Here is a 16,512-nt window from a genome sequence, read left to right on the forward strand (position 1 = left end):
ATGATTTTTTTGTAATTTTTTTTTAAATGGGTAAAAAGAATAAAGGATTAAAAAAAATACTAAAGTCTTCTGAATTGGCTACTGACGATAATATAAAGTGTATAGGGGCATCATCGACATTATCTGTGGAGAAGGGTCAGGTGTGATGGATTTTTACCACCCGATTGTATTGTTCTGGGAGTGATAAGCCAGTGCCAGATCTGTCTGGCTGTAACTTACCCCAAACCTCTCCATAGACAACAGATGAACATGTGTTCATGTGTATGGGATGGCCATGAGAGATTCACCAAAGGTGTTTGGAGCTGGTGAGAAATAACCACTTTTAGCATGCTGATTCATGTTGACATTTAGAAGTTATATTGACAATGTTGATAACTCCTATACAAAGGGAGCTGCACAAAATGGGTAAAACAGCCTCTTTTCTGACCACCTCCACCAGTCAAAAGAAGGTGGCCTCTTGAATTTGAGATAGATACAGGTCCCATTTATGACATATACTGCGAATATACCATTGATAAGCATCTAATACACATATAACTGTTCAGGCATACAGTATCTATCTCCTAGCTATCTATTATCCATCTATCTGTCTATTTTTATTATAAATACCCCAAGACAAGTTGTCAAGTGTACCATAAAAAAACAGAAGAATGACATTGGCTATTTCCATCTATCTCCTGAACAATAGAACATACAATAAATGGTGGTATAGTAAGGGTTTGTACACTTGCACATAGCCAGCACTTAGTTTGTTCTAGGGATCTTTTGTTTCCTAAGTTCTAAGGACATAACTACTGTACTTTCACTGTTGGTTGCCATAGAAGTAATTACAGGAGGTGCAGAATACTCTGAGCTAAATGCAAGTTCTAGTACAGGGCTGGTACAATTGCTAGGAGCTAGGGATGGTCCTAACCCGCCGAGGTTCGGGTTCGGCTGAACCCGAACGCTCGGCATCGGATTCCCGCTGTCTGCCCGCTCCGTGCAGCGGGCGGATCCAGCGGGAGGACCGCCTGGAAAACTGGGATACAGTGTAATGACTAGTCAGGTACAAGAGCAGATTAAGAGGGTCTACCTCGCAACGCGTCAGCGTGTTTTTAAACGTTTGTAATTTTATGATGTTGCCGAAGTAAATAAAGAGTATGTTTTATGAAGCTGGAGATCATCAACTTTCTTTTTTGACAAGAGCAGAGACACAGACAAGTGAGCGCTGAACTGACCCAATCCAGTGCCCCTGCCTACTTACCACAATCTGCCCTAGATCTGCCCTAGATGACAGCGGGTAACTTGGAGACGTTCCCTACACTGAGTAGGTGAAACACAAGACAAAAAAAGACAAACAAAACACAATAAAGAAAGGTCAGCAATCCGGGTCATACACTGTCAGGTAGCAGAGGTACAGAGTCACAAGGCAAAAGCAAGGTCAGAACACAGGCAGAAGATCAGGGCAAGCAGCAAACAAGGAAGGTCCAGGAACAAGCCAAAAGGTCAGAAACAGGAGACAATACAAACCAGGGAGCTGAGACACTGTGTGGATACACAGCAAAATACCCAGCAACTCCTACAGACACAGACTGTGTTATATGAGGAACCAGGAATCTGGTTCAGGACAGGATTGGCCCAGCCCCTAATCTCCAACCAGAGACACCTGAAACACATACACACACACACACACACACACTGGGAACAAACCTGCCTGTCACAGAATGCAAGCCAAACCAAGGTTAACCCTGCAATTGCCAGAGAACACAACAGAGACAACCTGAGCAGAGAAATAGGCCAGTGTACAGATTACCATCGGCGGCGTCTTGTCCGCGCGCCCTGAGCACAGGAGACCGCTGCTGATGCAAAGTCAGGTAAGTTGCTAACATACAGCCTATGGCTATGGCTGTATCCCAGTTTTCCAGGCGTTCCTCCTGCTGGATCCGCCCGCTGCACGGAGCGGGCAGACAGCGGTAATCATTACGGAGGGTTCGGGTTCGTACGAACTCCGTCCGAACCAGGTTCGGACGATCCCTGCTAGGAGCCATTAGATATGGTTTATGCAGCAGTCTAGTTTGTTTACTGTTCTAAGGGTTAATCTTAAAGAGGAACTTTAGCGAAACAAATGTTCTTTCAAATGATACTAATATAATTAATACCGTTGAAGAAAGACAAGAGTTCATCAGGTTCAACTGGTGTCAGGAAGTCATATAGATTTGTTATTTACTTCTATTTAAAAATCTCAAATCTTCGAGTGCTTATCGGCTGCTGTATGCCCGGCAGGAAGCGATGTATTCCTTCCAGTCTTCCATAATGCTTTCTGCTGCTACCTCTGTCCGCAACAGGAACTGTCCAGAGCAGGAGAGGTTTTATATGGGAATTTTCTATTGCTCTGGCCAGTTCCTGTCACAGCCAGAGGTGGCAGCAGAGAGCACTGTGTCGGACTGAAAAGAATGTACCACTTCCTGCAGGGCATACAGCAGACGATAAGTACTTAAAACCTGAGATTTTTAAATAGCAATAAATCACAAATCTATATAACTTTCTGACACCAGGTGATTTAAAAGAAAAAAAAAATTGAAGTTCTCCTTTAAGGGTCAAAATGATGAAACATCTCCCTGAGGCCAAATGTACAATAGTAACATAGTAGCCCTCCTTTCTGATTTTCCTTGAACAATCCCATGAACCAAAAAGCAAACAAAGTGGTGCTTATGCGAGTCCTACCAACTTTCTGGGTGTTTAAGGGGCATTGCCAGGCCAACCCAGGGGCACAGCTGAAGTATCTCAATTATCCCAAGAAGATAATAAATATTACCATATGTTCTGTGATATTTGAGCTTTAGTTACATAAACATATAGATCAAAGACCATTAATTTACCCTACTTTGCTCCAGTTTTTGTTACATTACTTACATCTCCGCAGACACACACAATCAGCACCACTAAATGACATGTAGACGTTCCTTTGTTTAGGCTACTAATGGATTGGCTGCGAAAGATAATAAATGATACATCAAGCCCTTTTAGGAGTGCAGATCACTAGTCTTCACTATTGTACTGTACTGTGGCCATTGATGCATTTCACAATGAGACCATTAAACTCGTCAGGAAAGGCTTGTGTTTACATTGGCCAAATGAATTTTTCACTTCACATGGATACAATGTAAGCAGAAATAAGTGACCTATATAAACAAGTCAGAACAGACCAAATATATACCACTCTATACAAGTGCAGGTATGCTTTAAAGTCTACATAAACAACTGGTGCTCCATTACTAGTATGGACAATTGTGGGTCCACGCCTACTCTTCATAGAGGTAGACTGTCTGCATAAAATATTAAATGGAGGATTCATGAAGAAAGCACAACTTACAACTTCCAGTAATAAACTAGGTCTTAAATGAGTCATTTGTTTTATCTTTTATTAGTGTAAACCTGCTTTACCTTGTGGACTGGATGAGAAGTAACAGAGTAGGTAAAATATGATGGTAACGCCAATAGGTGGCTGGTTAATGTTTCAAAAGAACTGAGACACAGTTAAGATGTAAACACTTTCTCTTAACATTGTGAAGGGCTGTGCCAGTTCTTGAAGAGAAGCCATGTGAAAATGCCAAGTGCTTTTCCAGCTCATTGAAGACTCTGTAATTTGATGAATCATTCTTATACATCAAGAAGTTACATTGGCAGACCACAACCGTAACACCATAAGACCACAGTATTAGATGGGAGCTGACATTGTCCAGTCCGTAAACAGAAGATGTTTATAAGAATCTGTTGCAGCAGGATATTCAATTTATTAAGGAATTTTGACTAAGGGCCCTATTACAACAACAGATTTTTTAAGCCAAAGCCAGGAATGGATTTGAAAAGAGGCGAAATCTCAGTCTTTTATTAACTGTTCTCTGTTTACAGTCAATTCCTGGCTTTGGCTCAAAAAAATCTGTCAGATAATCTGTTGTAATAGGTGTAATAGGGCCCTTAGTCTGGGGTCTGGTATTGGGTTTATCACATCTTTACCTAGATTGTAACCCATTGGGCAGATAAGGTGATGCTATATATTTATATAGTTAATATGGATATAAAAGACACATCCATCAAAGATCAACCAAGATGAGGAGAAGATGTGGATAACCTTTGTCTTTTAACGACTATGTTCACACATAGTATAACATTGGACGTTGCATAGCACTGCCAGTGGTGTTTGGCACATTCCTGCAGCCGATAATGCTGTATCGGCTGCAGGAACATTATCTTTTTACAATTGAATTGCGGACAACGTTGGGTGTGTCCACAAATCAATTAACCATTGACTACAATGTAAAGTAAGGCCACCGGCTGCTCAGAAAGAACGGACGTTAAAATAACAATGTCGGCACACAGCGGATGGCATTGCCTTGAATTCAAAGCAATGCTGCCGCTGCAGAAAATAAAGATTTCATTACAATCAGCGTCCGTTCTTTTCTAAAAAAGAACGCTGTCTGCACATAGCCAAAGAAGGTTTTATCTGGAAAAACTTTCCCCATACTTATTGCATACTTATGCACCATGCCCCTATTCAGTTTAGTTGCTGCCTTTCTACCCTTTTCAAGTCTAGGACAACTGAACTGTATACCGCAGATGAGATTAGCTTTATAAAGTGGTAAAATTATGTAATTTATGACAATATCCAGCTGGCCTTTTGATTCCTATACACCTTATAATCTTATCAGCCATTAATATAAGGTGTAGGGGGCTCTACCGACCACCGAAAGATAATGTCAGTGGAGATAAGGGTTGGGCATGATAGAAAATCACTGCTCAGCCCCTCCCCCCCCCCTACACACACGCACACACACACGCACACCTTGCATAGACTGTAAGTAGTAGTTTACTTCAATTTTCTTTCAAAAGGAACTTTAAACAAGCACAGTGAAGAAATTACATCAAACATAATAAATACTGTATTTAAATAAAAAAATATCATTATTTAGACCTTGTTCAGTAAGAAAAGTGAGACTACCCCGTCACCATGACTATATTTTATTAGCAAGTCAAGTATCTTGCCAAAAAAGTTTATTTAAGTACAGCTTATACAAGGAACTGTGGATAATACACCCTGAGGGCTTTTTCACATCTGTGTTCCAATGTCTATTGTTCTGTCCCAGGATCAGAATGATAAAAGTTACAGTGCTGCCAGAACTATCACATGATGGAACAGATGACTCCTAATGGACCCCGTTGACTACCATTTTGTCTCACTACAAAATATAGCACTGCATGCTGGACCGTTAGGACTGTCCTAAAAGACTCTCAGCCTACCATGGATATGAAAACTTCCCAGAGCTGAAAACTGTATATGTGTGGAAAACAAAAACAAAAAAGAGTGGGGAAAAAATGGATTGTGCAATTGGAGCGCTGCTTTTCTTGACTTTTTCTTAATAAAATAAGCTATTCAAATAACGATATAATAATAATGATAATAAATATAAATTGAATTAACTGAACTACAAAGTAATGCAAATCAAAGAGCAATCCCCATTACAGTTATCATCAAATATTATGAGATTACAGCTCTGAAGTAAATGCAGTTCTGGAACATAATGTAGACTGTGACTCAGAATCAGGACCTGACACATAATGCAATGTATTTACAAAGTAAATATGGATTTTGTAGATTAGCTTTTATATGCAAACTAAAAAAAAAAAAAGTTTACTGGTGAATATAACCTTGCATTTGTATGAAGGTAGGGAAAAAGCAGCTGGCAGACACCCCCTTCATTACTTATCTTGGGAGAAACAAAGGCCCAGAGAGTTAAAAGTACAGCCTATCTAATCTTATTTTTCTCAGATGAGAGGTTTTAGGAGACTGTCAGGCTGGCCTTAAGATAGCCATGCACTGATGGCAAAAGACTGTTCAGCCTCCAGTTATTTCTCTTGTCCAGTCCCTGTCATACCCATACACAGGAAAACTCAGCACGGACAAGCAAGGGCTTTCTGTCTGTGGCTTATCTCTCCCAGAACAAAGAGGTCGGGCATTTTCCATCATGTTTAATCTCCACTGACATTATCTGTTGGGAGAGCCCAATACTCCTTATACTGATGGCAAAACCAGCGACAAAAGATGAGTATAGACAACTTTTATAGCCCTTAAGCTTATCATACCCTTTAAATAGAAGTTATTTCTCCCCATTCCCCAAACACATATGTTCCCTATGTGAAGGGTATGGGTTATCTGCCACAAGATTGCTCTGGGGCCAGCTTATCCCTTGAAGAACTAAAGGGTTGTGGGGCAAAAAGCAAGTACACCCCACCATAGGGAAGTCCCCATATGCCTTAGAGAGTCAACTGAAACTGCTATTGGTGGCTGGTTGGGTTGATTTTAGTATAAGGTGTATGGGCACCTTTGGATTTTCAACAGGTCCAGTCAAAGTACCTGTATCCTATAAAAATCTCATGTCTATAGGTTGAGATGAAAAAATGTTCATATCAACTGTTAGAAGCAAATGAGAACAATACTGGTCCAAAAGTAGGTGGATAGTATGTGTAATAGGGTTATGAAGGGGGAGATTTATCAAACATGGTGTAAAGTGAACTTTGCTCAGTTGCCCCTAGCAACCAATCAGATTCCACCTTTCATTTTCCGTTGAGTCTGTGAGGAATGAAAGGTGGAATCTGATTGGTTCTAGGGGCAACTGAACCAGTTTCACTTTACACCATGGTTGATAAATTTTCACATTACTGTCCACCTACCTTTGAACCACCCTGTATATTACATAAAGAAAAACACCCCAACGGTGATGTAAACATTGGTTGTCTTTTTGAAGACACAACTCATTAACGTCAATCTGCTGATGGCCATGTTGGATTTTTTTCAGCTATTGGTCAGACATTTCCGAAGGGTGACAACTGTCATCCATCTATCTGATAATTTTAGCTTATTGTCTATTGTCAGCTGAAGCATCACTAGATAAACACTTTGGTTGCCTTGGAGACCTCTCCTAAGACAATATACAACAATAAACTTTGAAGCTAATTCATAATAAACATTACCAAGCATAAGTTCCAGAAAGTTTTTCCTCCTCTGAAAGTCATAGCATCGGTGACCTAGCTCCAAATTACAGTACACCCATTGTAAGAACACAAACTTTGTTCAAGACCTCAAAATTTTCATATAAACCCAATAAAGCACTCAGCGATGTCATATTTGCAGGGCTAAACTAGTAAAGATATAGTATCTGTTGCGGCCCATAATGATGCTTTTCATAGTAGAGGGTCCTCTTCTTAGACAGGTCTATAGAGGACCCTGCTAGACAACTCACATCTCAGCTTCCTGGACCCTCAAGTATGTAGTTCTAGGTTTTGCATAGAGTTAGTTTGGCAAATCCATTCATACATGCCATTGAGTTCTATGCGTAAAGCTTGGGAGGAGCAGGTGTTATTGACATGACGCTGTTGTATTGACATTCACTTTCACTCGGAATGAACGGGGATTGAGGTAGAATTAATGTGCACAGTCTGTGGGGGCTCTGTGAAGCGAGAGGCACATTTAAGATGACAGGTCATGAGGGTTGTGTTAGATCTCAGCAACCGAGAGGATGTGTCGTAGGTTGCTTGACTGACATGACATGCACCTACAAGTTAAAGCCAGTAGTGGAATGATAACTATGAACGCTTCCCATCACACTTAAAGCCATTTTCTATACAGTATTCTCTCTAGGCTAAATGCAGACTGGCAAAGGCGGCCAGAAAATGCTTTGACGTAGGCACACTTGCCTCCTTCAAGTAGAATTAGTGCTATTCAGGCTGCGTATCACAACACAGTCAGCCTCATGGAGGAACATGAAAAGCTGATGGTTACAGTAGCTACGCTCACGTTTGACCCCCTTATGTGAAGCACCTGAGTATAAAGGACTGAACACAGATGTCTCTTCCAGCTCCGTACAGCCTGTCATTCTGTCTGCGTGAACACCGCAATGAATTAAGAACGCACGTTTGCCTTTTGCTGTAAGAGAATACAGTAACCCAAACCATATGCAGTTCTGCAAAAGGAGAAGAGGATTTCCTAGCTTACCTCGTCCACTGTTAGGGGCATACAGATCCGGTACTCTTTTACCAGCATCCTGGGCCCAGCGCTGGTTCTGTACTCAGGGAAAACTTTGCCAAGCTCTGTGTGTTTCCCTCACCTTGCAGTATGTGCCTTTTCTCAGCAGGGCTTCAGGCACACCTTTGCATGAAAGTGAAAAACTCCACCTACCACCACACACACAAAAATGTTAACTCATTGCTGACTGTGCGGTGGCCGGGGACACTAAAGTCTCCTTCTAACCTCCCATCTCCAGCTTGAAGCAGCTCTGTCAGTGCAGTGCTCTTGTGTTCTCGCTCTCGCTCTCTCTCCTCTTCTCTCTCGCACACATCCCCCTCTCCCTTCTCTGTTTCATCGTAATGCCTTCTTTTCTCTTTCCTGATTGATGTGTGACTTCTACTTAAATGTTCATTTTCTTTTGCATTATTTACTAGTGTACACTAGGAGCAGACACACGGTCACTAAAGTGTATCGGAGCAGCCACTTCAGCTCAGGCCATATTTATAGAGCACATTTAGACTAATGGCATTTCTGGCACTTAATGTATTTATGCTTCATATTAACTGGAAAATGTATAAATGTCAGAAGGGGGACCGTGGGGAAAGGACTATGCTATTCATACTGGGGTCATACTCTTGTGCTAGTACTCAATATTCAGAGACATAGATTTAATCAGATGTATTATTTCTCTCTTATTATAAATATAAAGACGGCATATTCTGTCATCCCAATGTATTGCATATTGGCTCTTCCAAAAATACAACAGATCACCAACATATAACATATAACTTTACCCTTAGGCTATGTACAGACTAAGTTTAAAAAAATAAAATAAAAAAGCATCCGCTTTTTAAAATGACATCAATTATTATCAAATTATAACTGAAATCAATGGAATGACGGACATCCAAGGTACACAGTGTATTAAATAACAGATTTTGTCTGCGTTGATGTCAAAATAATGATCATGAAAAAAAAAAATTCAAACATCTTTTACGAACAACGGGCGCTATTTTTTAGTTGTTCACACAGAGTTTTTCTTTTTTCACCGTCCTTTTACCATCTTTACTATTTAATTTAATGGACTTTTTAATTAAATAAACACCAAAGGCCAATTAGTCCACCTGAGCTGGAATCACGTACCAACCGCTATCCAAAATGCGAAATGACGGACGCCGTTTTGAACTTAAAATGATGGACGTCATTTTAAAAATAATAAATGGTAAGAAACAAATATCATGTGAACATAGTCTAAGTACAGTATGTGACACTGGCGGTTTTAATAGTTTTACTGGTGTTACCCAGAGTTGCTTTGACCCATAGGGGGCCTCTCTGCGCTCTGAACTGACTGTAAAACACAGACTCTGAAAACAAAGGAGCGATCAATTTGCTCCTCTGTCTGTCAATGTTTTTCTGTATTGTAAGAACGGGGCCACGGCCACACTGCAGGGAGGTGTCTGCCAACCCCAGCTGCCCTTACTAGAGGCTGCGCTGCACCTCACAAATCCCTGAGACGAGAGGCTGACGGACCCACGCACCGCACAATTATATAATCATAGTCACCGTGCATGTGTGTGCCAGGCTGGGCCTCAAAAGCAGTGAGAGAGAGAATTTAGATGTGGCTGGGAAGGCAGAAGGGGTCGCAAGGTTTGGAGTAGTTGGTCAGCAGGGAGGCCCACATCTGTACCCAGGGGACCCTAATGCTATTAAGATGGCCCTGGTGTTACCTCATCATAGCGCATCAGTGTAACACTGACAGGCCTCCTACAAGGACCTGCCTCTGGGAGGATCTAATGGGTATGCAAACATGAGAAATGTGAAGGCCTTGATTAGGCCTACCTTTAAAGCTCATTGGCCCCCTATGATCAGGTTGCAGGGGAGCCGATGAGGTGACAGCTGTTAGAGGAGATACATAGCTATCATTAGATAACAGAACACCTACTTCATCTAGACTGGGATACCTGGACTGGGCTTATTTGGGAGTGCTGTAAAAGGGACATTACATGGAATAAATGGATAAATCAATCCCTGAGGCACTTTTATGATCATGATATTTTACCGCAACCTCTTTGAGCGCAGTAACTGTTCAAGCCCACGGTTTCCAGCACTCGTTTTCTGATATATTGTAAATGCAAAATTGTAATGAATTCTATATTTAAAGCCCACAACATGTGGAACCTTATACTGTAATTTAGAGTGATTCATTTCACTATATACAGCACATACTGCATAGTAAAGTATTGAAAATATATTTAATATCAACAAAGACCTTAGTAAGCATTAGTATATTATTTCTAGTAGTAGTCCAGGATTAATGATACATAATTGGGGCCTTATGATGAAAAAAATAAATATAAATAAATATAAAATATATATATATATATATATATATATATATATATATATACACGGTAGGTATGTATATATATATATATATATATATATATATATATATATATAATCAGAATTATCAGCTGCTCATAGAAAAGTCTCCAAAAAGAAATAAATAAAATTTTAAGGAAAAAAATAGTCTACAAAATTGTTCTATGCAAGTAGTTGTATGTTTGGTTATAATATGTAAAATCAGGAAAAGCCTTTCCAAAGTTTTAATGATCTCACAGAATGGGATCCAGTGGTGTCCTAGCCTCTAATATACAGCATATGTACAGAATAAAGTCATTTACAATTGGATATCTCTCTTTGGCCTGTTACCACTTGTCTTGTGAAATTTTTATATAAAAAAAAACAATTTTGTGTGAAAAGAAGTGTTGGCTTATGAGATGGACCCCGGAAAAAGCTGCACATAGCAGCGAATAGTACTTAGGCTCCTGGGGCTCCTGGCTCCCCTAGCTATATACACCTTTGCATGTTCCTGGTGACCTCCTATGTTCCACGTGATTTCTGTCTTCCCCATTGGAGGTGTAGTGCAGGTATATGGTATATGCTGCCTGGCTTCTTTTTCATTACCTGCTCATTTGCTCAGAAATACCTGTCTAGCTTAGCACTTTAGCACTTTACTTTCCATGCTATTGCTTATGTGTTTACAAGAGCATTAACTCTTTGTCCTCCAGGGGGGATACTGCATGTTTCTATTATTGTCAGGTCCAGGGTCTGTGTTTTGGAGCCTCTGTTTTTGCTGTTTGTGGGACCCTACTTCTGTGCTTTATGTGAGTTGTTCATGTTTTTTTGTATTTTGGTGCTGTTTAGACCCATTCTTGTGATTTTCTTTATGATTTCCTGTGATCAATAAAGTGTATTAATTTCCCTATAAACATCTTTTTCTGTTTTCTGTTCTTGTTAATTCTTGAGTTCTTCTGCGTTGGGAAGTTTTCCATTTATTCAGTCTTGAATATATGATATGGATTTCTCTGGCTAACAGTACTATACAATTTTTTTCTGTGCTAGTGTAAAGCTCAAGGAATGTACAGATTTTGGTTGGTGCAGAAAATTAGAAGCAAACAGACACAGAGGTGTAAAAACTACTGTACACCATGTAGGGGAAAAGAAAAAAAAAAAAAAACCTCTATGAATGCCAGTGCTGCCTCCATAAAGTCACAGAAACAGAAGATGTTGGCAATGAAGCTAAAATATTTATTGGAATATGCACAAATATAACGCTTTTTGAGAGTCACAGCTCTCTTCATCAGATACAGTGCATGCATTGTATCTGATGAAGAGAGCTCTGACTCTTAAAACCAGTGACTCTTGAAATAAGGCAGTTCATTAACAGAGATGGCCAGTTGGCTTTGTGTGTGTCAGGACTAGCAATACGGACAGGACAAGAGACAGTGGGCCCTAAACTGAATCCACCCACTGACCCTGCCTGCTTGCCTCAATCGACCCTAGGCGGTCGCGGACAACCACGAAGACGATCCCTACGCTACGTACGTGAAACACTGAACAAGATGGACAAACACAACACAATAAAGAGGAGTAAACAAGCCGAGTCAAACCACACGAGCAACGCAGTACAGAATCGGCAATACAAAGAATAGTCACAGGTCAGGCGGAGGTCAGAATAACAGTAGGTCGGGCAGGAAGGAATTAGGGCAGGGATCGCAGGAGTAGGCACGGGGAAGCTGGGACCAGGGTTAACCTAATAGCCAGCGATTTGCAACTGGCACTGACTACACTTTATACTGGATCAGGAGCCCAGACCAAAGACTGATTGGTCCGGCCTCCTGAATCCAGCCACATTGCAGCTGGTGCACTGCAGGCTGAGTGGCAGAGAGATCCGTCACTCAGCCTGAGTACAACAGCACTCAGCTACTTAAGGGACCAAGCTTAGACGAATTGTACAAATGAAATTGTCTAACCAGACGTGGCACATGCATATCCCTGCTGGGAACCCACGTACGCTCCTCTGGCCCAAACCCTTTCCAATGCACTAAGTACTGCAGAGACCCTTGTACCCAGCGAGAATTCAGAATTCTTTCTATCTCATACTCCAACTCCCCCTGGATGACCAGGGGAGCAGGAGGAGAAGACGGCGCAACCGGAGGAACATACTTTTTCAGAAGTGCTTTGTGGAATACATTATGTATGTGAAATGATGTGGGGAGTTTTAATCTGAAGGTAACGGGATTAATTACCTCCGTAATGGTGTATGGACCGACATACTTGGGTGCCAGTTTACCAGATTGAACCCTTAGCCTCAAATTTCTCATGGACAACCAGACTTTTTCTCCTACTACATATTGATGGCCAGGTACGCGTCTTTTATTGGCATGCTTTTTGTATTGCTCTTGGGCTTTAACAAAGCTCTGATGAGCGTGGGCCCAAACTGTGCACAGTTTAGAAAATATAGCTTCAGCTGAAGGATTAACTGACTCAGCGGCATGAGTAGAGGAATACCTAAGATTGAAACCAAAATTACAAAAGAATGGCGACATACCAAATGATGGTCGGGCAGGAAGGAATTAGGACGGGTTTCGCAGGAGTAGACACAGGGAAGCAGGGACCAGGGTTAACCTAATAGCCAGCGATTTGCAACTGGCACTGACTACACTTTATACTGGATGAGGAGCCCGGACCAAAGACTGATTGGTCCTGCCTCCTGAATCCAGCCACATTGCAGCTAGTGCACTGCAGGCTGAGTGGCAGAGAGATCCGTCACTCAGCCTGAGTACAACAGCACTCAGCTGCTCGGCCGGGGCGACGCTTACTGACGCGAGACTCCGTGACGTCACCCGGCCCTGCCGAGGAGGGCAGCACTGTGCTCCAGCCGGGACAGACGACGCTGGAGCGCGGTCAGGTAAGTTGCTGACAGTGTGGAGGAGAGAGCAGGAAGGCAGCAGGCAGTTAGAGCAGAGCAGGGAGAGACTAACAGAGTGATATAGGGACAGAGAGGAGAGGAAGGGTGGAAATTGAATGATTGACTGGCTGATTAAACTTTTACAACAACATGCTTTAACAAATTTGCCTTCTGTAATAGTCCTAGTATTGTAGCTACTATAGTTTTGGCTGTTTAACTGAAATTTGTTAAAATTTGATGCGCGAGTTTGACCAATTTTTTTTTTTTTTTAAAGGGATGCGTTTTGATCCTTTTTTTGGTCCTTAATTTTTTTTCATGATGGAAATCACTGGAACAATGATCAAAAGGGATAAACACAAATGCATTCATTGTTCGATCCGTTTTCCATCCATTTTTTGCATAAAACAATTAAAAAAAACATTGCCAAAACGCAGTGTGAACCCAGCCTAAAGAACTTTCTCTTCTGCATTATGCTGCCAACCTGTCGCCATACTTTCCTCTACTCCACCTTCACTTTCCTCCAGGGGTGGAACCACAGGGGCAGAGACACAGCTCCCTAGGAGCGGAAACATATTTGTTGAGATCCTGCTTGTGTAATAGTGTTTAGCAGGCTTTTCATGTGCTGGTTTTGTTGCATTTATTTTTTTGCTGCAAAAGTGTAAGAAGAAACAAAGATTCACTTCTAGTGAAATGGGATAAAAATTTATTATAAAAAATGGACATTTTGTACACTGTTTTTTTACAAAAAAGGAGCCCCAACAGTCCCACTAGTGTAGATGCCATAGTTTAGCTACTTTAATGCAGTTCATTTAAAGCTAAAAAAAAATTGCTCATCTCTACTTAGTAAGCGTTCTTAGAAATGCTTGTTCCTGGTTATCTGCCCGTGTGAAAACAATTAGTCAATGCTAGTTAATCTGCTCGCATCTTTTACGCAGCCATGAAAATTATTATTACTGGCTGCACATTACTCCATATAAACAGGTAATATGCGGCTGGTAATGATGAATATAAAGGGCTGAGCAAACGATGGCTGATTCATTTGTGTAGTACAACCGCACAATTGCTAGACCTATGTAAAGGTTTCGGAAACTAGCGGCTGGTCACTTGTTGCTAATGGTTTGTTGGCCATGGGCAGCCGCAAAGGAACTCTGGTAAGCGAGATCACAAAATCATGACAAATCGACCGGCAGGTCAGGAAGAAGGTCCCTTGCCCTGGAAACTGAAAGCACAGATATGTACAGTATATATCTCTGCTTTCAATTTCAAGATCATAAGCAGTGTATCCTTACCATCCGAGTTGCCTGTAATCCAGCATCCAGGTCTCCAGTCCGGACATATGCATATCTGTCCTGTAAGCTTTCCTTTATCGTTATCGGCCAAATGTCCAGACAATGACAATACATTTTGAAGCAGGCAAAAGACACGATCAGCTGGAGATTTGGCTCAGGTACATAGCTGATTGGTCCTCAGCTGATCGCTGTCACTTTTACATGAGCCAGGCATGAGTGAACCAAACCGTAACAAACCGGATTCGTTATGAACTTTGCAAAAAGTTTGGTTCTTCAACGAACCGAACTTTGAAAAAGTTTGTAACGAATCTGGTTAAAATAACAATAACAAATAAAATCACAGAATAGACCAGGATACAAGGGATTATTACTCCTATAACCCATTGTATCATGGTTTTCTGTAAATATCAAGATGTGTGACATCACCTGGTAGTCTCCTCAGATATACCTGGGTGCTGCCTAATCAAAAATGTAATGTGACAGCTGTCTGTGAGTATCAAGTAAGACACATGAAAGCAACTTCAGTGTTCAAGCTGATCTACTTTATTAGGTGAAAATCTCTCAGTTTGTATCTTTACAAGAAAGCTTTAAAAAATGAAATAGGAGGACCCCGTTTAGCCGCAACAATAAAAGTTTTAAAAAAATTGTCAAAAAAAGTCCCATCACTGTCCCAGCAAAAAAAAAAAAAAGTCCCATCAGCTGTTCCATCACTGCACAGTTGTTATTCACACTTTTGTCTAAATGCAATGCCTTGTGCTCTATTACATACACTATAATCACCTATTTGCATGCAGCCACTGTGCTGCTACTACAGCTGTCAGGAACCGGACAGCAGGACAAGACAAGACAGTGAACCCTAAGCTCAGCCCCGCCCACTGTCCTCTACCTACTTGCCATAATCCGCCCTAAAATGACGGCGAGCAACTTGGCGGCGGTCCCTGCACTGGCTAGGTGGAACACAAATACAAGACAGACAGACAAAACACAATGAAGAATAGTAAACAGTCCGGGTCACAACAATCGGGCAGCAAAAGTACAAAATCACAATCCTATAAACGTAGTCAAAGTCCAGGCAATATAGTCAAGGGCAGGCGGCAAGCAAGGGAGGTTAAGGAATAAGGCAAATACACAGAAGGTACAAGCGGGCAGAGACAAGTCAATAACCAGCAATAAGTGCACAGACTGAGGTTTGTTATATAGGAGGCCAGGGCTCTGGTCCAGAACGTAATTGGACCATCCCCCTGATCTCCAAGCACAGACACCTGAGAACAAGACAGATCCACTGGCAGGATGACCTGTCAGTCACAGCAGAAACAGAACACAGATTAACAATGACATGGCCAGACAGAACTCAGCAGGTGAAGTCGAGTGTGTCTCCCAACCCAGGTGAGCAACAAACCAGAGTTCACACACAGCAAAACAAAACACAGAAACAGGATACAAGAAAATCAGTGCCTTCTCGGCCGAACAGCACGAGCAGAGGGGCGTATATTGCTCTGCAGAGATATCATCCTGACAACAGCTTTGCTAACAGTTTTATCCAAGAAAGAAAAAATGCTGAACTTACGTAGCAAGAAAATTTAATCTTTATTGAGTATACATATTTAAAACAATTCATAAAAAGAGAGAAAACCTAACATTAAAAAGAACCCAGAGGTGGTTCTTATATTTATTAACTCATACTATTTGCTGCAATCCCTAACCCACAACACACGTTGTTCAACAGATGGATAAAGTGCAATACGCAATAAATAATGCTAAAAAAAATGCTATATTACCAATGCCAAAGTGCTAGTGCATAAAATTCATTAGATTAGCATATATCATAACATTAGTCCTATAATCCACCTATTTATTGTTGCTACTACCCCACAAATTCTGGTGATCCAGCAAGTAAACTAACCTTAAAGGTCCATTATTGTGTAAAT

At 41.2% G+C, this 16,512-nt stretch overlaps 1 protein-coding gene across 1 annotated transcript in view; it reads right to left on the reverse strand.

Annotated features, from left to right (window-relative positions):
- The window catches only part of LOC138769569 (cytoplasmic phosphatidylinositol transfer protein 1-like), a 108,153-nt gene extending 99,758 nt beyond the window's left edge, over positions 1–8,395 (reverse strand). The window contains exon 1 of the mRNA XM_069948132.1: positions 8,030–8,395. Within this exon, the coding sequence (XP_069804233.1) occupies positions 8,030–8,077 (48 nt within the window). The 5' untranslated portion in view covers positions 8,078–8,395. The remainder of the gene's footprint in view (positions 1–8,029) is intronic.
- Between the last annotated feature and the right edge of the window lie 8,117 nt (positions 8,396–16,512).

The sequence above is a fragment of the Dendropsophus ebraccatus genome, chromosome 12 (genome assembly GCF_027789765.1).
Source record: "Dendropsophus ebraccatus isolate aDenEbr1 chromosome 12, aDenEbr1.pat, whole genome shotgun sequence".
Classification (NCBI taxonomy): Eukaryota; Metazoa; Chordata; class Amphibia; order Anura; family Hylidae; genus Dendropsophus; species Dendropsophus ebraccatus.